At 35.8% G+C, this 21104-nt stretch overlaps 1 protein-coding gene across 2 annotated transcripts in view; it reads left to right on the forward strand.

Moving 5' to 3' along the window:
• SCHIP1 (schwannomin interacting protein 1) overlaps positions 1-21104 on the forward strand; it is a 580639-nt gene that overhangs the window by 14944 nt on the left and 544591 nt on the right. Inside the window, exon 1 of one of the 2 annotated variants that reach the window (XM_025913600.2) lies at positions 8410-8648. The exons of the other annotated variant lie outside the window; for it this stretch is intronic. Within the exon in view, the coding sequence (XP_025769385.2) occupies positions 8586-8648 (63 nt within the window). The 5' untranslated portion in view covers positions 8410-8585. Of the gene's footprint in view, positions 1-8409; positions 8649-21104 lie in introns of those variants that run through there. 2 annotated transcript variants of the gene reach the window in all.

Here is a 21104-nt window from a genome sequence, read left to right on the forward strand (position 1 = left end):
GTGTCTTATCTCTGTGCTCCTGGGACAAGGATAACTCTCTTCATTGCGTGGAAGTCTGGTTCATTCCCGATTGGCTAAATGTTTTGTGAGAATCAAAACATTTTCAAAAAACATTATCGGAATTAGCTTCAGAAAGCAAACAGACCCTGCCCAGAGTTCCAGTAGAGGTTATTGATTATAACAACTGTGGCATTGATAGTGGTGGTGGCATGACACTAAATATGCAAAATAAAATATGCAAATATAAGTTGTTGGGACACTTCCAAGTGTCTAGTTTGTCAGGCAGATAAAATTTCCAATTCATAATTCTTTAAAACTTCATGCTTAGTTGTTTGGACTGGTATGTCTAGCTAGGGTCTTATTTCCCACGATCATCACTTTGCTGGGACCTCTTTCAGAAGATTCATTCGTACATTTTTTGATGGTCATAACCCCATGAAAGGAAAATGACCGTGCTCCACCTTGATCAGCTTACCAGACCCACTGGGTTCATATATACTCTCAGGGAGTTCCAAATAGGAAGACTTGGTTTTACTACTCTTTAATGAGTAGACCTCAAGTTTATGGAGGGGATAAGGATGAGTGAGCTCTGGACTACTTCGGCTAAGCCTGTCATAAAGAGATGAGCTTCCTCTAATAACCAATGAGTCCATTTGGAATTTTAGGGGTAAAAGCCTTCAGTCCAAGTCAAATGCTCTCAAGGAGATATCTCCCTGGCAGATTTTCTGGGACCCTGACTCCTACCAGATACCTCCAGCTTGCTGAACTCAGCCCTCTTTGGGCTTGATCTCTCACTATTGCTTCCTAGACCATTGTATGTCTTCGTGAATTTGATCAGCTGCCTGTCTTGTCCCAAGTGCTAACCCTCTACTGTCCTCTAACACAGCCTCAATTGGAGGCCAGTCTGCCCTTGTCTAACCTGTGGGCCTTTCCAGCTGCTCTGCCTGCCCCATGTCTATAATAACTGCAGTTACTGCCCACAATAGCTGTCTGCCCCAGGCAGGTGCTGCATAGGAAGCCAGCAACCTGATCAGGGTGAATCCCTGTGCTGAGCTGAGAATGATTTTCTTGTATGCTTTTGCTCTGTTTTGGCTAAGCATAATGGTTAATATAGTTCTTAGAATATTTCTGCTCTAAAATATATAAGAACAGTAATATTTCAGTATGAGCTCTCAAAATCATCATCTTAATAAGAGCTGAGCACTTGTTATTTGACAGGCACCTTGCTAATGCTTTCCATAGATTATTTCATTTAATCCTTTCAATGACCGTAGGAAGGAGGTGCTATTATTATCTCCATTTTACAGATGATGAAAATGAGACCTAAAGAGATAACTAATTTGCCTTGAGTTACTCATTGGGCTGAAGCCGTTATGCTTCACTAGTCTACAATATTGTACCACTTGAAAATAAGCCTGAATTTAGACATGGTCAAGCAGAGGAAGAAATAATCAGTGCATCAATGCATTTCTAAGACTATTCTACAATTTAGTAGGTATAAACTCTGAATGAAATAATTGAGGAGCGCCTGGGTGGCTCATTTGGTTAAGCTTCCGAGTCTTGATTTTGGCTCAGGTCATGATCTCACGGTTCATGGGATCAAGCTCATGCCTGGCTCTGCACTGACAGCATGAAGCTTGCTTGGGATTCTCTTTCTCTCTCTCTGCCCTTCTTCTGCTTGTGTGTGTGCTCGCTCTCTCTCTGTCTCTCGCTCTCAAAAATAAATAAACTAAAAACAGGAAATAATTGAAAAAATAATCCTCATTTCATTTTATAAATGCCTCATTCAGTGCTCTTTGCTTAAAACCTCAAGCCTCAGCTGCTCAATGCCAAATTAAAGAGCAACATGAGGGAAGATATATTAAGTTATGTTAGCAATTTGCATATTAAATGTCCTTATCTCACACTGTATCATGAGGTAACAGAAAAAATTGTTTTAGAAATAGCAATTTTGAGCAGCAAGTTATTGGGAAGTGGAGCTGATGGGTATCAAAATGAGAAAAAAAGAACTTTTTATCATAAAAAATATTAGTTATTGCATAGAAGACAACAGTAGAAAATGATTTGTGTATTTTATGAACCAATTTCATATTACTTATTCTTTTAGTTCCCAGTTTTGAAAAATCTGTAATTTGTCTAATAGAATATCATGTAAAGAAACTGTAGAATGGTACATTCTAAATGGCTTGATAACCTTTTCACAAGTCATTAGCATACCCCTCGGATAAACCCAGAAATATTTTTGGATTGTTTGGAGACATTTTCAGTCCTGTTTGGTTCATTCTGCCTGGATCTTCCTTCCTGGCCGCGCCTGCTTACTTCCATTGGTTCCTGTGTTACTATGGTGTGGCCTATAGGGGGCTCTGTGGCTCATGGAATGAGGCCCTGGCTTAGTAAGGGAACATAACTAAATAGCAGCTCTGCCATAGTTTTTTTTGAGTCTAAGATGTACCACTTGAGAAACGATTCTTCATCTGCAAACTGGAAATAACACCCACCTTAGAGATGGGTTAGTATCGCTGTGAAGGTTAATTGGCATTACCTATGTGAAACATAGCACAGAGCCTGGGACCCTGAAGTCTCTTGATAAATGTCAGTGGATTCTGATTCTGCTCTTGAAAACACTCTATGTGTTCAAAACACTGCAAAACTTGTGAACGGCAGGAGTGGAAATGTTAACTTGATTCCCATTCAGGGGCACAGCTCCTGCTTCTGATTCACCAAATGAATCCATGAGAATTATATATGTGTTTTTTCTTCTAGGATTGGAACTGCACATTACAGTAATGTACAGAAGTAATACATCAAGCATTTGTTTTAGTGTTGCTTCTTTTAAAGATTAATATTCAAGGTCCAAAGTTAAAACTGGGTTGAAAGTTGTTTTGCTTCTCAGTGATTAGGCCTCTCCTGAGAGACCACACCCATGTACACAATAAAAGCCAGCCTAGGTCACTCTCCTCCCTTCAGATTTGGGAAAAAAGAAACGGAATCTGCAGGATGTTGGGGTGAATGGGTTACTTGGCCTCACTTCTCAGACAGGTCAATGCAAAGGCACCCTTCCAGCCACAAGGAACTCTAGCCACACAGCCTTACTTCACTCCTGGTGAGGAAGAATTACAGTTCTGAGCAGGTTCAAAGATTAGTGTGGTCTGGGCCAGCTAAAGACTCCATTACTTCATTTTTCCTGAAGAGAAGTCCATGGAGCCCTCCTATGTTTGGGGCTGCTGGGGTTGCCCTAGATTTTAGCAAGAGTAGCTGGAAGAGTTAGCAACAGGCAGCCAGGTGACCTGTCACACCTGCCCAAGTATGCTACCAAAGGCCAGTCCTGCTTCTGCCTGCCAAACATGACCTGTACAGCTACATTCAAACTGCTTTATTACCCTCAAGCTTTATTGCCCGTTTTGAGATTTACAACCTCCAGGCTTTAAATATATCAGGAACAATCTTGTAACTAAAAGGATAAAGTCTTCTTAGAAAGTCACACTTGTTTTGGGGGGAACCCATACTCTAAAGGAGGATTTCTGAGGACGTCTTCCAGTATAGTCTTGAAAGCTGCGAAATGATAGAGAATGTAAGCCTTGTGCTACTTAATAATTTACTAACCTAGATTTTCCAGGTCAGGGACAAGTTACAATATTATGCCCAGCTGTTGTTATAAACTTAAGCCCATGAGTTTTAATGTTCAGTACTCAAACTCTATCTCCCACCCAGCCTCTCAGACCCCCAAAATAGCACAAATTATAAGTCTATTCATCCCAAAATTTTGGTTCAGTGAATATAGGAATCATATGTAAAAAGAGACTTCTTGGTACTTGCATAAAACTAGATCTGGTTCTCTTTTCGTCAAACCAGAGTCTTAGAGAACAATTTTTTTTTCTCAAAGCTTTAGAAATTACATTATATAATATATGACCATATGTGACAGTTTGAATATATTTTTATAAATTTTTTAAATGTTTATTCAGTTTTGAGAGACAGAGTGTGAGTGGGAGAGGGGCAGAGAGAGAGAGGGAGACACAGAATCTCAAGCAGGCTTCAGGTTTTGAGCTGTCAGCATAGAGCCCAATACAGAGCTCGAACTCACGGACTGCAAGAATGTGACCTGAGCTGAAGTTGGCCGCTTAACCAACTGAGCCACTCAGGTGCCCCAAATAAATTTTATATAAAGATATTTATCTTTATGCCAAACACTCCTTTATATATCTTTGAATATCGGTTGATATTATAGATTCTTTTTCTCAAATTATCCTTTTTTTAATGTTTATTTATTCTGAGAGAGAGAGACAGTGCGAGTGGGGGAGGGACAGAGAGATAGGAAGAGAGAGAATCCCAAACAGGCCTTGCACTACAGCACAGTTACAGAGCTCATCTTATAAACCACAAGATCAAGACCTGAGCCTAAAGTAAGAGTTGGACGCTTAACCTACCGAGCCACCCAGGTGTCCCACAAATTATCCTTTTAATAATGATTTGAGGACATTTTTCTTAATAGGTTTAAAAGTAAGCATGTTGTTTCAGTTTGGGGATCAATTTTTTTTAAAGGACTACTAATAGCAATCATTTTCTGGGTTCCAAATTATATACAAAATGACAGTTCATTGTTTGATAACTGACTCATCCATAGCAATATAATAAGTCCTCCTAGATGCATTAAGCATTTTACTTTTGATAAAGAGAGTTGAGAAGGAACTTGTTTCCTTTGTACTTTACCTCAAGTCCAGTCTCAGCATTTGTCCTCACATAGATCCTGTCCATATTCTACAGCTTTGGTGAGATACAGTGTCAAATCCCCTTGTTAGACCCGGAGTGTACTCTTTGTTATAAAATCCAATTTTAGTATTACAAATCAGTGTTTCACTCATTGGGTGAGTATGAAAGATGCTTTAGGATCCAAGGAGAAGTTGAATGTGATAGAACTAGAGTGAGATATGTTATTGTGTTCCTTTTATTCTGGAAGCTCTTTGGCCTAAGGCTCTTTCAGACTTCCTTTCTTTTTGTAAGTAAGACATCATTGGGGATGGGGTAGTTATTCATATCCCTGGATTAGGTCTACATCATCCGTTCACTTATTCAGCAAATATCTGAGTGCCTGTGTGCTGGGCCTTTGCCGAGCCCTGGAGACACAATCATCCAAATACACACAACCCCTGCTCTTGCAGAATTTACATAATTCCTCAGTCATGGTTGGCAACTCTTCTCACAGATGCACTGGTAACTTATAGGAGATAATAACATTTTATTGATTAGTTGTATAGAAGGTTGAGGTATTATTATTAATAAAAATCTGCTGAAATATCTTCTAGAGCAGAATTTCCCATGATGTGGTGCCTGGAATATTAGTTTTATAGGATATTGATGGATGTTAATTGGAGGAAGGGTGAAATAAACCCATTTATTTACTTCAGGACCTCTTAGAGCCTTTGTAAGCTAATACACATTTTGAATTTGCAGGAGGGTAGGGTACTGTTTTTCATGTTTTCCAAACTTCTGTGACCATGAAACCCAATAAGAGTCACATCTTATTGAACTATTAATCCATGGAACACTCCGTAAACACTGTTCTCGAATTAGTACTTATTGAAGAAAAATTCCAAGAGCTGGAGTTTCTAACTGGCTCAATAATAAAATTAATATGAGTTGAACAATGCATTTTGAGAACTTCCAATGAAATTTTTATACTCCTTTTTATAGGCCTTTATCATAGAATTGTATTATGCAAATGCAAATATTATTAAGTTACTTCACATGTAAAACTGGTTACATTAACTGGCTGGCAGGGTTTAAATAAAAAGGATGAGTGTCAGAAGATGTAGTTTTAGGGAGCCAATAAATAACTCCTTTTCCCTTCTTGATTTGGAAACTTATTTTGAAAGGCAAGAGATTTAGGAAGAGTGATACCAAAATCTCATCTTTACTTACTGTCAAACTTGGATTTGAGGGTGTAACTGACTTATGGCACCATTGAGCTGACCTTTGTAGGGAAACTTACCAATCATGGGAAGCACTGAAAACCGTCAGACTCACCCCACAGATCTTGCACAGGGATGTGGATCCCATAGAAAAATGGAGAGAGAATGATCCTGGGCTACCCAGTCCCTTTGCCCAATCCTCCAATCAGGCCTACCTTTCTACCTTCATGGAGAGGATTGTGGTGTGGAAGTCAGAGGCTAGGAATATTTAGGAAAGTGCTTCCTCATGGAAACCTGAGGACATGAGAAGAAGGGCCCCTCCCAACATTGGATGCTTCATGTAGCAACAATTTGGCCTTTTATTATGATAAATATCAATTTTTTTTTTGCCTATTGTTATTTTTTTTAAAGATTGTGTACATTGTACTATATCAATTATTGCAATGTTTTCCAAATAAGAATTACTTTGGGAACTTTTAAAAAAATATAGATTTCAGGGGCGCCTGGGTGGCGCAGTCGGTTAAGCGTCCGACTTCAGCCAGGTCACGATCTCGCAGTCCGTGAGTTCGAGCCCCGCGTCAGGCTCTGGGCTGATGGCTCGGAGCCTGGAGCCTGTTTCCGATTCTGTGTCTCCCTCTCTCTCTGCCCCTCCCCCGTTCATGCTCTGTCTCTCTCTGTCCCAAAAATAAATAAACGTTAAAAAAAAAATTTAAAAAAATATAGATTTCAGAACCACAGCAAATATGTTGCATCAGAATATCTGAGAAGGGTCCTGAGATTCTGTATTAAAAAAAATGTTCCAGGCAATCCTCCAAGTAATATTTTTTTAAAGTATAAAAATCACTATGTTATAGGAATTGCAAAAAAATATATAACATTTTATTTAGTAAACTTACGTGACCAGAACATCCAGGTGATTAATATTTCTTCCAATTTTTATTTCAGTCATGGAGAGGATTATAGCATGGCATCAATACACTTGGGGAGGTGTTGAAGCAAATTTTTCCTGATCTGATACCAAAACAATCGGTATTGTTTTAATGGAATTTTCCCAGTGGCATTAGTTGTGTAGAAAATTCTATTTTCTCTTCCTCAGTGTACTGTGCTCTTCAAGGAAGGTTTCTATTGTTTGATCCATTTGGGTTTTTATTAAAAGGCGATACATTCAATAAACTGATTAGATTAGTTTCAGAGTACTCTTCACATTTATGAAGATTATTTAGTTGGCATAAAGGGGGGATCCGATGACTTAACTATTAGCTGACAGGAATGTCAACTATGACTGAAAATCCTAAAATGTGTGATGTGTGACTACATAGTTGAGAAAGAGAAAAGAAATACATCACCTAAAGTGGAAATGGGCATTTCTCATTATTACACATTTTTAAAAATAATATGTATACATACCGTCACCAGTTACATATACGGGTTATAGTTAAAATTTTAATTGTTACTTTATTCAGAGTTGAAAAATATCTAAAAGTAATAAGTTAAAGTTTCCTGCCAACATTTGAAAACGTACTCAGATCCTTTCAGGTAGTGAAAGGATTTTATGTCTTTGAAACATCTTTAAAGTTTAGTTGCATAAAATGGTGTCAGCAGTTGAAGACAGTTGAATTAATTTTTATTTTGCCATTTTCGTGCATTGATTTTAAGAAGAATAATTTTTTTAACTTGCTAAGAATTCTGAAAAGTGTTTTAGGGGTAAATTCTGTGTCTCTACAGTTTGTCTAGCTCCCGTAACAGCTCCTTCTTCACTATATTTGCCATGAGTTAATTACAATTACTCATTTCCTAAAGTGGCAGCAGAAGCTGATTTTACCTTAAACAGACATGCTGCTTCACATGTAAGCAATAAATTGATTTTCTCTTCATGCCAGTATTTTGATAGGGTTACGGATATTGATAGAAGACCATGCTATTGAATGCAAGTAGATTTTCAAGAAAATCACTATGCCAAACACTTCACTAGAAGGACTTCATCTACATACAGCAGCAACTGTGACCTGCTTTAGAGATGACATCATTGGGTGTCATGTGGCTCTTTATACGTTTCAGCCTCAGAAAGAGATAATCTGTGAAAGCCACAAGAGCCTGATTTCTGCTGTGATAATCTTCAGCAGACAGAAGCTAAGGCTACAGTGAGGCATATCTATTTACATAGGGTGTGCAGTGCCTTGTCGAATTCTGAGCTTTGTTTCATTTTACTATTTTTTATCAAAAAGTAGATGCAATGATAGGATGAAGTGAATTGGATGCTTTGGACTAATGGGAGCTTGTTTTCTGCATTAAGATCAAGAACTTTTTGGAATCCTCTGTTCTCTGGTTAGCCTTGTATTGTGTGTGTGTGTGTGTGTGTGTGTGTGTGTGTGTGTGTGTGTGTGTGTGTTTTCAATTTGAAGAACACTGAAGAAAATCAGCAAACTTCATCTCCCAAAGAGCTCTCTCTTTTTTTTGTCAATACTTGAAGATTTCTGCTCCAAAATCTTCTTTGAGCTGTCTGAGCATCGTGATTGATAACTGAAGGGCAAAGCATCTCCTTTGTAGTATGTGTTACAGAAATTCTTCAGATAACTTTACTTGCTAACACAGGCGACTCTTTATGGATTTCTTTCAAAACCAGTTCGAATAAGTAACTCTTCCCTCTCAAATGGGCAAGGGTAGCTCGTCAGCACCATGGAGAGGTCTGGACAGAGTGGGACAACGTGGGACTGTGACCAGGGCAAGCAATCTGACAGTGTAAGTTTCCCAAATATGTCATCTATTTTATGTGTATTATATTTTTCATACATAGAAAGGAAACTCTGAAGTCTAATTGAGCTAGGCTACTGTAAAAAGTGGTGACCTTTATTGCATTTCAAATTCTATATTAACCACTTAAAGATATTGTATTAGGAAGTGTTAATATATTAATTTGAAAAAGTTACTTTCTCATCGCAACAGTTGGTATGTGAATGGTGCTTTGAATTTTGAGAATCTAAGTTTTTGTTTTAATTTACCGTAAATTAATTGCATTGCAGTTGGAGAAAACAATTGCTTTGGAAATAGCATTTCTTTATACACATTTAAATAATTCCAACTTTGCAGTTTGTTGCCATTTGTAAAAACAAGACTCTTTTTGAAAAGTAGTTTCTGATTTGTGTTTAGAAAGGCAGTTTTAATTTTTTAAATTGCAGCTCATATTTCTGTTACCAAAAAGAGCAAATGTTTAGGTATTCTAATATTGGGACACATAGGGGATATTTAATAACTTATGAAAAATTTAAATTTACAGGATAAAATATATACAGTAAAAGCCTATAGTAGGTGGAAAGGACAGATGCTTTTATAAAATGACTAAAGATAGGGCACTAAAGACATACTTTTAGGCATAATTGGAAATATTTTATTAGTTTCAAATAGTCTAATTTAACTGTTCAAACCAGAAATGTAAAAAATGGTTTATTCAAAAACATCTTTAAATACCCTCCTTAAAACTGTCAAAGGTGTTATTTCTATGATATGATATCACATAACCAATGAAGAAAAGATACTTCAAACTGCTACCAAGAATGATCCCAATAGATATTTTGATGAACTATTCAAATTTGTCTAAGAGAACATAGTGTCATAAAAAAGTAATATAACAAATAATTATCTTTTCTCAGGTCAGTTAAGCGAGGTTTGGAACATTTATTTATAATGAACCATTTATTTTAAAGTCTACTAAAACTATCTTTTTATATTATTGTAATATGGAATTTATTTCCCTAAATAGTTCTTCTCATGTAAAAACCAGTAGTAAATGTAATTTACTTAGCTAAAACCCTACTTCAAATATAACTAATTCTTTTGTTATAGATAATTTCCAAGTGCATTTGTTGTTGCTTCTTAACTCATTAGTAATTTGGCATTTGATTTTTGGATAAATTACATTTACATTTTGACAGTGTAAGATTTTGGAGAATGTGACTTAATTTTAAATTAAGGAGATCTTGTTATACTTTTTTGCCTGCTTGGCTTAATAGATCCACTGATGATTTCTTTAATTAGTGTCAATATTTAAAGGAAACCACTTTTTGAAGGGAATGAAATGTGGATTTATGATTCCAGTTCTTTTAGTTTCATTTCCCCAAATTTTATAATCCTGCTTTGATTTTTACAGATGAATAAGGAGTGCCTTTCATACTATCAAAATACTGTTGAGTGCACCTCTGTGATTTTAAAACTTTATTTCTTTATGATAAACTGCATTGATTTTCTGCTGGTAGTGGACTTTGGACAGATCATTCTGGCTGATTATACTGCAACATTCTAATTTAGAGGATTTGAGGCTCATATCACAAAACACATCTGTTTTATATCCTCAAATGGGGGGGGGGGGAAATGTACCTGATTCAGAAATTTATTCTCTGCAATCTTTGTCCCAGTATTTGTCTCTCAAGGATGTCATTCAATTCTGATATTGTCAGAAGTGTAGCATTTTATATTTCGTTTTGCACACATTTTAGTGATGTATTTATAATAACAGCTATCTAGCATTACCCATTTTGTAGTTGAGATATGGTTGTCTGTGTATTTATTTAACCAAAAATTGTTGCTGTATGATACACCACAAACATGTTTTGGCTTCTGCTTTGATAGCCTTTCAATCATTGTTGAAATAGCATAAGTCATCTGAACAATAGAAATATATTTAGAGCTATTTAGACTGTGAACCATTCATCTTTCTTTCTTTCTTCTTCTTCTTCTTCTTCTTCTTCTTCTTCTTCTTCTTCTTCTTCTTCTTCTTTTTCTTGTTTATAACATTCTGGTGGTAGCAGATGTGTGTGAACAATCTTAAATTTAGTTGAGTGACATTTTTGTTTTCTTGCCAATGCAAAAATATGCTCATGGATCTCTTTTTCATGGTCCACCCACCATTGCAAAGGCTTGATAACCTTTGATTAAAAAGGATTTAAGGGCATATTTACTTAGTTGAAAACCACCCTAGTTAGGATGCTCTTCAGGGTGGCTGAATATAGGGAGAGCTGATTGGCAGGTGTGGTTCTTACAGCTATTTTCAACCTATTTTTGGAACTAAGAAAGTTAAGTTGGTTTTGGAAATTGTTCTTACATTCCAGGTAGTCACAGACTCATTTCTGTTGCCTCAGTTTCCATCACAGCTTCCAATCAGAAGCATCTCTTCTAGCTAGAGTCCCATCAGGACCAGTTTCAGTAGGGGAGAGACTGAAAGTGGAATGTGTTGTAAGAAAATCCCAAAGGGTAGTTTCTTAGAGGGAAATAGGGATTCTTGAGATTATTTTAGTGAAGGAGGACCCTAATTGGTTGCAAATGGATTCTGGGTTTTAGTAAATTTCTAGCATTATGGATAGGGTGATATCAGGTGCCCAAGGGCAGTTCTTCAGCTTCCTGGAGAATCACTCTGAGTTGATGCTTCTGCATAGGGATTTCCATCAAATGATTTTTGTTTTTAGTTATCCTATTTTACCATCAAGTGTTCCTTCACTCTCCCAATTTTACTCACAAGACACATTCTTACTTTATAGTACATGTTGGGCCTAAGTAGATATGACCTAACTGATGTGAAATTTATATTAAATATTACTAGAAACTGTAGGGGTAATCTGAACTGTTTCAGAGAACTGAAGAGAGCTTAGAGACTTTCTAAGGAAGCTATCCAAGTATCTGAAAGAACAGAAATATCCTCCAAAGAGAAATAAGTCTGAATACCATGCATTTCTCATTTTAACTAGTCTTTTAAATCCCAGCACCTCTAAATGAATCTGGCTCCCTCCCATCAGTAAACTCAAACCAGAGCACAGAAAACACAACCGCCTACCTGGGCAGCCAGTTACCTAGGATGAATTCAGGTCATTTTAATCCTGCCTAATTTGTTGTGTGCTCTTAATTTTCATCTTACTTGTATCTTTGGCATCATCTCATTGGCACTTCGGCACTCAACACACTACATTTCATGGTGCCTGACATCAATAATAAGACCCATCTTGGTGGAAAACCCATCTTGAATTCAACATTCTGCAGTGATCTCAATAGCATATTTCTCCAGGATGCTGTTTTGGTGCTTGGTCTCTGACCCCTGTGCACCACAGTGGCAGGAAAGAAAGGTTTCTTCACCTAGGTCTTCATTTTGGGTGCACTGGAACTAATGGAACTATACCGGGCTGATCATAGTTTTGGCATAGATAGAGAGCAGGTCTATTGATAATCCATGATATGGTATCTATATATTTTAATAATTGCTCAAAGATAGACTCAGCCTAACAATTTGAATTAGAAAAGAATATCAAACTTCAGTGCCTTAGAGCAAGTCATACAAATTTACAAATTTTAAGTTTTATTTGAATTACTGGGAATATTAATAAAGGCATTGTATCTGGACTTCAGTATGACTGAAGTTTTTTTTTCCTGATACCTTTGAGAAGATAAAAAACTGTGGATGAAATAATTATACAAATTGGTACATGTTTTCTGGTTAAGTAGCCTTATCAAAATAGTGTTAACTAATGATTAGAGTTAGCCTAGAGATAAGTCTCCAGTGGTGTGTAATAAGTTTCTGTTATTTTTATCAATGATTTTAAACATTATTTGTTTTCCTACCTCTCATTTCATAGTTGAAATTTCATTCAGGAGAGGAGAAACAGCTTGTCAAAGGTCAGATAGTTGATCAGCTACAAAGTTAGAGCTGAAAAGCAGGTTTTTTATTACCAGGCAAGGGAATTTCTATGGGGTATGTGGCCTCGAAGGACCCCCAATGCTAAGCAATCAGTGGAAGTTTTAAGGAGAATTTTTTTAATTTAAAATAAGTACAACTTATGGGGCACCTGAGTAGCTCAGTTGGTTAAGTGTTGGACTTTGGCTCAAGTCATGATCTTAACATTCGTGAGTTTGAACCCGTGTCAGGCTCTGTGCTGACAGCTCAGAGCCTGGAGCCTGCTTCGGATTCTGTGTCTCACTCTCTTTCTGCCCCTCCCCCACTTGCACTCTGTGTGGCTCTCTCTCTCAAAAGTAAATAAACGTTAAAAAATAATTTCAAAAATATTTAAATAAACACAACTTTATAAACTATCAAGCTGTCCTTCAGTAGTGTAAGCTTTCTTATAAAGCAGTGAGCTTCTCATTATCAGAAATATGTATGCACAGACTAGATATTCTACATCAGAGATGATGTAGACTGAGACCCTGTGTGTGTGTGTGTGTGTGTGTGTGTGTGTGTGTGTGTGTGTGTGTCTGTCTATCTAGTAGTTGGACTAATTGATCTCTAAGATCTCTTTCAACTTGAACATGGAAAGAGGACATTAGTGCAATGTTGTCTCCTTAAAATAGAGAATGAGAATAATGTCTTCATTCAACAAACATTTATTGGGTACATACTCAAGGCATTGTGTGATTCTAAGAACTGATATGATTACCAAAATATGACTGATTCCCATGAGAAACTTTTCATTTGAGAACAAGTAAGAAAGAGGAAAATTAAGAAATGAATTAAGATAGAGGATGGGGAAAAAATCACCCAGGAGGAAGGGTAAAATGCATTATTTGAATCTATTTGGGAAGGGAAAACTAGGTTAAAAGGGAAAAAGAAGAATCAGAGTTATAATTTATCTCTTAATTATCTGTAGCATGGAGATACTTCAATGTATTAAAAAGAAACAAAGATTTTAAATTTGTTGATCTCATAAATTCTAGAATTCTATTCAGGATCATCAAATCTTTAATGAACCTTTTTGCTTGCATCCTTTCAACTTGTATAGCTGTAGCTGCAAATCTATCTTTAGAGATTCTATCCCAACTGTCATCTGTTTTTTTCTTAATTGAGAGAAATTCCAAATCTGTAGACCATCAGTTCAAGGACTCAACATCTTTTATCCTACCTCTCATTTGATAATTAATAAAATAACAGCCTTTCCTTTGGTTCTGCTCTGATTTTGAATTTTTTCTTGACCAACTGGGTTTTTACCATACATAGTATGTTTAGGCTATGCAGCAACAAATAGATCTCCAAAAGTATAATAGCTCAAACACAGTAGTAGTTTATTTCTTGATTAGGTATCCATACTGGACTGGTGAGCAGGTCAGTGGGGCAATCCTTCTTCATATAGTCATTTAGAGAACACAGGATGTTGGGGGTTCCACCATCTTCAACAGGTGGCTTCCAGGGTCACTCTAAAGTCATCTACATTCCAGCAAACCAGAAAGGGAAAAAGAAATGGAGCAACACATGTGGAAGTTTTTAGTGGGACAGGTCTGAATGAGACACATGTCACTCAGCTTACATTATTTTTACTGAACTCAGTCAGATGACATGCAGGGGAGACTTGGGAAACATAGTCCTATAGGACACATAAAAATAAGACAAGAGAACAGATTTTAGATCATTTAGTACTTTCTGCCATACCTGTACTTCCTCCACCTGGAAGGAAGTCTTCCAAACCACTGCCACAAACTTGACATATGCTGCTGGATTTGCTTGATGATGCTTCTCTACATCCTTGGCCACTGCCTATTTCAGTCTTCCAGGTTACAAACTACAGAACCTGACCCAAGTTAATTGCAGCTAAAAATGAATTTATTAGAATAATATAATTTACTTATTAGGAAAACTTATTTTATTATCAGCTATCTCACTGAATTGACAGGAAAGTCTAGAGAATCATACTCAGAAGAAGAGGGGACACTAAAGGAACATGGTTGACCAGAACCTCAGGCAAAGGCATACATGCAGGACAACATTGTTCAAGTGCTGCTGGCCTCATGGGACATTGGATACAGTGGTCATAAGGAGCTTTAAAATGTTCCTTGCTTCCTTGAGATACTTCCTCCAGATTCAGAGTCCTGAACAGGGCCATCCCCTTGACTGATTTACATCATATGTTCAAAATCAGATTGCTAGGATTCAGGGAAAGAAAGTTACTTTTGTCTTGTAGTGGGGAAGTGGTGGTAGAATCCTGTTCCTTATTGTAACTTCTATAACAGTAAATTCTATAATTATGGGATGGGGGCTCAGATGTACCAAAAAAAAAAAAAAAGACAAAAATCCACCATGCCTGCTGGTTTAAGATGATACTAATTCTACCTTAGATCTGCTGATGGCCTTCACCAATTCTTACTGATTGTAATTTGCCCCATGCCTAGACTGTGCCTTATTGCTATGCCTAGACTATGCCTTGTTATTCTTCCTAGGATGTGTTCTGATCACTTTCACCAGATATTACCCCAACCCACCTTGTAGCCTCTGTAAGACTTGCTCTAGCCCTTTTTGATGTTAGTGAAACTTTTCAGGCTCTTTCTTACAACACTTCGGCATTGTTTTGAGAACTAAATTCAGACCCGGGACCTATGTGATAAGTCTGCGTGGCCAGGGCCCAGATATTTGACGCACCTTCTGTGGAATTTTCTCATCTATAACATGAATAAGTCGGCTCAATTCCCATTAGTCTCAAAGGGACACCAAGAGGCTTAACAAGATGGTGCTCTGAGATATTTGGAACACAGGGTGGCATTATCACATTATTATTTTCACAAGCTGTTCACCTGAAGAGAGAAAATAAAAAGTGGAAGTTTAATGCCAGAGAGGTTTTTGGCACTTTGTCAATTTGACATTAGCTTTGAGGGCTTTTGGAATTTTGCCTGAAATTTTCAGTACCAAGCAGCTAAAAGCTATGTTTTTCTGGGCTTATGATATTTCTGTCCCCAGGGATGGCATTAAGCATTTGTGAGGGATGAACTGTGCCAGGCCCATTTTCCAATGTCCCACCAACAGACACACAAAAAAGCAATGCACGCTCTGTAAATTGCTGCTCATGCCCATGTTTCACACTTGGAACAGCACCTCTGACTTGTGCCAGTAGAAAAGGGATGGAACATATACATGTGTTAAGGAAGCTCCCTGTCTGACACATAGGCTGTTTACGGCTGGATGGCTTCTATTTGAATGGTCACATGGCCCTACTGAAGGCCCACAGAACCTTTTTTAGACCTTTGAAAATCACTCCCATCACAGTCTTTGAAAGAGAGCTATTGGTTATGCAAATGTCACTTTTGCCAATTAAACCAAGTAGGCTAATTAGAAAATAGGGAGGAGAACTATATACTTTTGGAACTTCTGTTAGTGACTTTGGAAGGAAGAGAAAGGCAGGAAAACTTATTGGAATCCAGGAAGTATTTATGTGACTGAATTTTAATCATACAGAAAGGTTCTAAATGGTTTTCTTTATTTGAATAAGAATCATTTTCAAATACACGGGCTTCTACATATGTACCTAAAATACATGTTTATGTATATTTTTAAAATAGTAATATGCCATTTGTACATTCAAGTAAAAGAGGTTGATAGGAATTGCTCAGTAGCAAGAGCTAAAAGGTTCAGCTTCAAATCTGTAAATATGTTTCGCATTTTTATAAAGATCAACAAATGTGAACTTTGTTAGGAAGAATGGTGCTACTTGCATATTAAAACAAAGTACAGTCACCACTAGTTTATCTAAAACAGGAAATGAGGCTTCTACTTAAATGAAATCTACCAATAAAGGCAGGTTACCTTTTTTGTTTGCTTTTCATATTTTCAATGACAATGTTTCTGAATTACATTATAAAATTCTCTATCTTATTTTACAGCAATGCTTATTTATTTCTAATTATAACGTATATCTATGCTCATTTTAGAAAAAATAGTTTAAAAATATATCCAGTAGACAGAGACTAACTATTAATAATTTGGTGAATTTCCTTAGAGTTCTACGTATACACTAGAAATTTTATATATGTGTATACCTTAAGAAATATTTCCAATATTTTGAGCTTTGCCTTTTAAACTCAATGTTTTAATTTATATGTCATTAAAATTCCTCAAAGTCTGATAAGTGTTTAATATTAAATCACATAGATATATGAGCTATAATTAATTGAACTATGCCACTCTTGATATCAACAACATCAATATTGTGTGTGTTTATGTATTTTTAAATTTCTGTTTCCTTTTAAGAGATTACTATAAGTAGAATAAGTAGTAGATTACTATAAGATTACTATAAGTAGTAAAATTTTTATAAGATTTTCTAAGGATCTTGATATATATCAATATATATCAGCTCTGCCAATAACATAAATATGATAGATTGAAAGAAAGTAGCATGTTTTAAATCAGATTTCTTTTTTTTAATTTATATGTATCTTTTTTTTTATTTATATGAAATTTATTGTCACATTGGTTTCCATACAACAATCCCAACAGGTGCTCATCCCAACAGGTGCCCTCCTCAATGCCCATCACCCACCCTCCACATCCTCCCACCCCCCATCAACCCTCAGTTTATTCTCAGTTTTTAAGAGTCTCTCATGGTTTGGCTCCCTCTAACTTTTTTTTCCTTCCCCCCTCGCATGGTCTTCTGTTAAGTTTCTCAGGATCTACATAAGAGTGAAAACATATGGTATCTGTCTTTCTCTGTCTGACTTATTTTACTTAGCATAACACTCTCCAATTCCATCCATGTTGCTACAAAGGGCCATATTTCATTCTTTCTCATTGCCACATAGTACTCCATTGTGTATATAAACCACAATTTCTTTATCTATTCATCAGTTGATGTACATTTAGGCTCTTTCTATAATTTGGCTATTGTTGAGAGTACTGCTATCAACATTGGGGTACAAGTGCCCCTATGCATCACAAAAAGCTTCTGTACTGCAAAGGAAACAATCAACAAAACTAAAAGGCAACCAATGGAATGGGAAAAGATATTTGCAAATGACATATCAGACAAAGGGCTAGTATCCAAAATCTATAAATAACTCAGATTTATTTTTAAAATTTTTGTGGTTTGACATTTTCACATGTTTTGTGGGCATTTAAATTTATTTTGTGAATTGTCTGGCTATGGTTTTTGCCTATTATATTGAGGTTTATTTTTTTTTCAATTATTTCTATAAGCTCCTTAAATATTATGTATATTAATCTTTTACCTTCATATTTGTGGAAAATATTTTTTAATTGTATGCTTATTTATGCTTATGCTATTTTAATCTATACAATTTTAAATAATTGTTTCAATAAAGTCTACATAGTATCTCTTTTTACCTTTACATATAGTTTTAGGTTTTTTTTTAATGCTTTCATCTTTAATGCTTGTCTTGTCATTTGAAATTTTGGCATATGATAGGAAGAAAAGCAATAATTTTATTTTATTCCAAGTTAGTTTACCCATTACCTTAGCACCATTTACTAACCAATCTTTTGTTCTCTGCTGGTATGTGACATGATCTTTATCACATGTTAAAAACCTATTAGAATTTCTTTCTGAACTATTTTCCTGGTTACATTTGTCAGTTCTAGCACTTGTATAAGACTGTCTTACATATTACATCTTTATCGTAGATTCTAATATCTGGTAGAGAAATTATCCACTTCATTTCTCTTCATGTTCTTAGTTGGCCATATCATTCCAGATAAACTTTAAAATTGTGTAGTTAGCTTCCAGACACATCTTTGGCAACTTTAATTGTAATTGTACCAAATCTTTAAACTGATATAATAAGAACTGATATCTTTACAAATTTGTTCTTGCTATCTAGGAATATAGCATATGTAGATAGGTAAAGATATAGGTACAGATATCAGGAAAGATTTGAAATTTCACTATAAACATTTCTTCCTTTTCTTATTAATTATTCCTACTACAAATTGGTTCCTTTTTTCCTTTTTCCACCTCTAAATGGTTATCACTAGAATATAGGAATAAATTTTTGTATGTTGATTTGTATCTGTTCACCTATTGAAATCTCTTATTAGCAATTACAAGTTTTTAGTTGATTTTTGGAGCATTTCTAAGCATACAATTTTTTCATCTGCAGAAAATAATAAATGTGCCTCCTTTCCAGTAGTTATAGTGTATTGACTAAATAATCCATCCCAAACAATGTAGGTTTTCTTACTATCTTTACTGATGTGATGAGTTATATTTTGGAAATTAAACATTCTTGCATTATGTTATCATCACTGTATTATTTTAATGGATGGTTTCCTCATAAGTTATTCTTTATTTCAACTTTCTGGTATGTTAAGTTTTCACAACTCTTCTAAGGAAATGAAATTCATCTGTAGTTTGTGATATTTTTCTCAAGTTTTCAAATAGGGCTATGCCAGCTTCATAAAATGAACTGAGAAACTTCTCATATTTTCCTTTGGCCTCTAATATTTATGTAGCATGGTGATTACGTGTTCCTTGAAAGTTTGAAAAAAAATTTTTAATAAAACTGTTAGTACATGAAGTCTTTTATTATAGTCTTTTTAAAATAAAATTTGCATTTCTTCCCTAGTTGTTGGATATTTAGGCTTTCTACATTGTAAGCTAATTCTGGTGCTTAATTGCCAAGACATATCAATGAATACTTTGAGAGTAATTAGCATATTATAAATGTTATTTTTGTTTTAGAAATTTCTCTACATATGTTCTTTTATTAGTTTTCATATTTCTAATTTTGTTAACTTAATTTTTCTCTTTGTAACAATCAGCAATTGTATTAATCAATTCTGTGTTTTCTAATAATACATTTCATTGTTTAAATAGTATTTACTTTGCCTGTTAGCTTTGGGGACATTTTGTTGTTCTATTTATTATTTCTTGAGCTTAATGCAGTTAACTTATTTATTTTAATGGGTTAATATTTTAACAACAAAATTAAGGTTTTGAATTTGCTTCTAATTCAGTTTAATCTAATTAACAGTATCTTCATTTTCTTTATCTTCTAAAGGTTTTCTAGTTACATATTTTTCCTTTGACCCAATTATTATTTACAAAAGTAACTTAGATTTTTTAATGTAGTGAGAATTCTAAAGTTTTTAAATATTAAAAAAGTAATTTCTTATTTTGTTAAATTGAAACCATAATATATAGTCTTTTTGGTTTTCATTTGGGGATATTTGTTTACAGATTGTTTTTGTTTTCATATAGAAATATGATTAATTTATGTGAACATTCTATGATTGCTTGAAAAGAAGTTGTGACCTTTATTTTTAGACTACAAAGAGTTACTATATTAGTTAATAATTAGTAAATTATTTATATTCTTTATCCCTACTTAATTTTTATGTTTCTTTGATAAATAAGAGTAACAAACTGGTTCTCAATATTTCTGAGTCATTTTTATTTCATTGATCGTTTTATAAGCAGTATGTAGTTGAATTTTGTTTTAAATAGTAACACAGACTTTTTCTTTAATGAAGCGTTAATTACAATAACCATAATAGAAAATATTCTTTAAAATGTTTATTTTTATTTTTGAGAGAGAGAGAGACAGCATGAGCTGGGGAGGGGCAGAGAGAGAGGGAGACAGGAAATCCCAAGCAGGCTCCATGCTCAGCACGGAGCCCGATGCAGGGCTCTATCTCATGACTGTGAGATCATGACCTGAGCTGAAATCGAGTTGGATGCTTATCGCTCCTCATCAGGGAAATACAAATCAAAACCACACTCAGATATCACCTCACGCCAGTCAGAGTGGCCAACATGAACAAATCAGGAGACGATAGATGCTGGAGAGGATGTGGAGAAACGGGAACCTTCTTGCACTGTTGGTGGGAATGCAAACTGGTGCAGCCACTCTGGAAAACAGTGTGGAGGTTCCTCAAAAAATTAAAAATAGACCTACCCGATGACCCAGCAGTAGCACTGCTAGGAATTTACCCAAGGGATACAGGAGTATTGATGCATAGGGGCACTTGTATCCCAATGTTTATAGCAGCACTCTCAACAATAGCCAAATTGTGGAAAAAGCCTAAATGTCCATCAACTGATGAATGGATAAAGAAATTGTGGTTTAGGGGCGCCTGGGTGGCGCAGTCGGTTAAGCGTCCGACTTCAGCCAGGTCACGATCTCGCGGGCCGTGAGTTCGAGCCCCGCGTCGGGCTCTGGGCTGATGGCTCAGAGCCTGGAGCCTGTTTCTGATTCTGTGTCTCCCTCTCTCTCTGCCCCTCCCCCGTTCATGCTCTGTCTCTCTCTGTCCCAAAAATAATAAATAAACGTTAAAAAAAAAAAAAAAAAGAAATTGTGGTTTATATACACAATGGAGTACTACGTGGCAATGAGAAAGAATGAAATATGGTCCTCCGTAGCAACATGGATGGAACTGGAGAGTGTGATGCTAAGTGAAATAAGCCATACAGAGAAAGACTGATACCATATGTTTTCACTCTTATG

Source organism: Puma concolor, chromosome C2, assembly GCF_028749965.1.
Source record: "Puma concolor isolate L17-30 chromosome C2, mPumCon1.1.hap2, whole genome shotgun sequence".
NCBI lineage: Eukaryota > Metazoa > Chordata > Mammalia > Carnivora > Felidae > Puma > Puma concolor.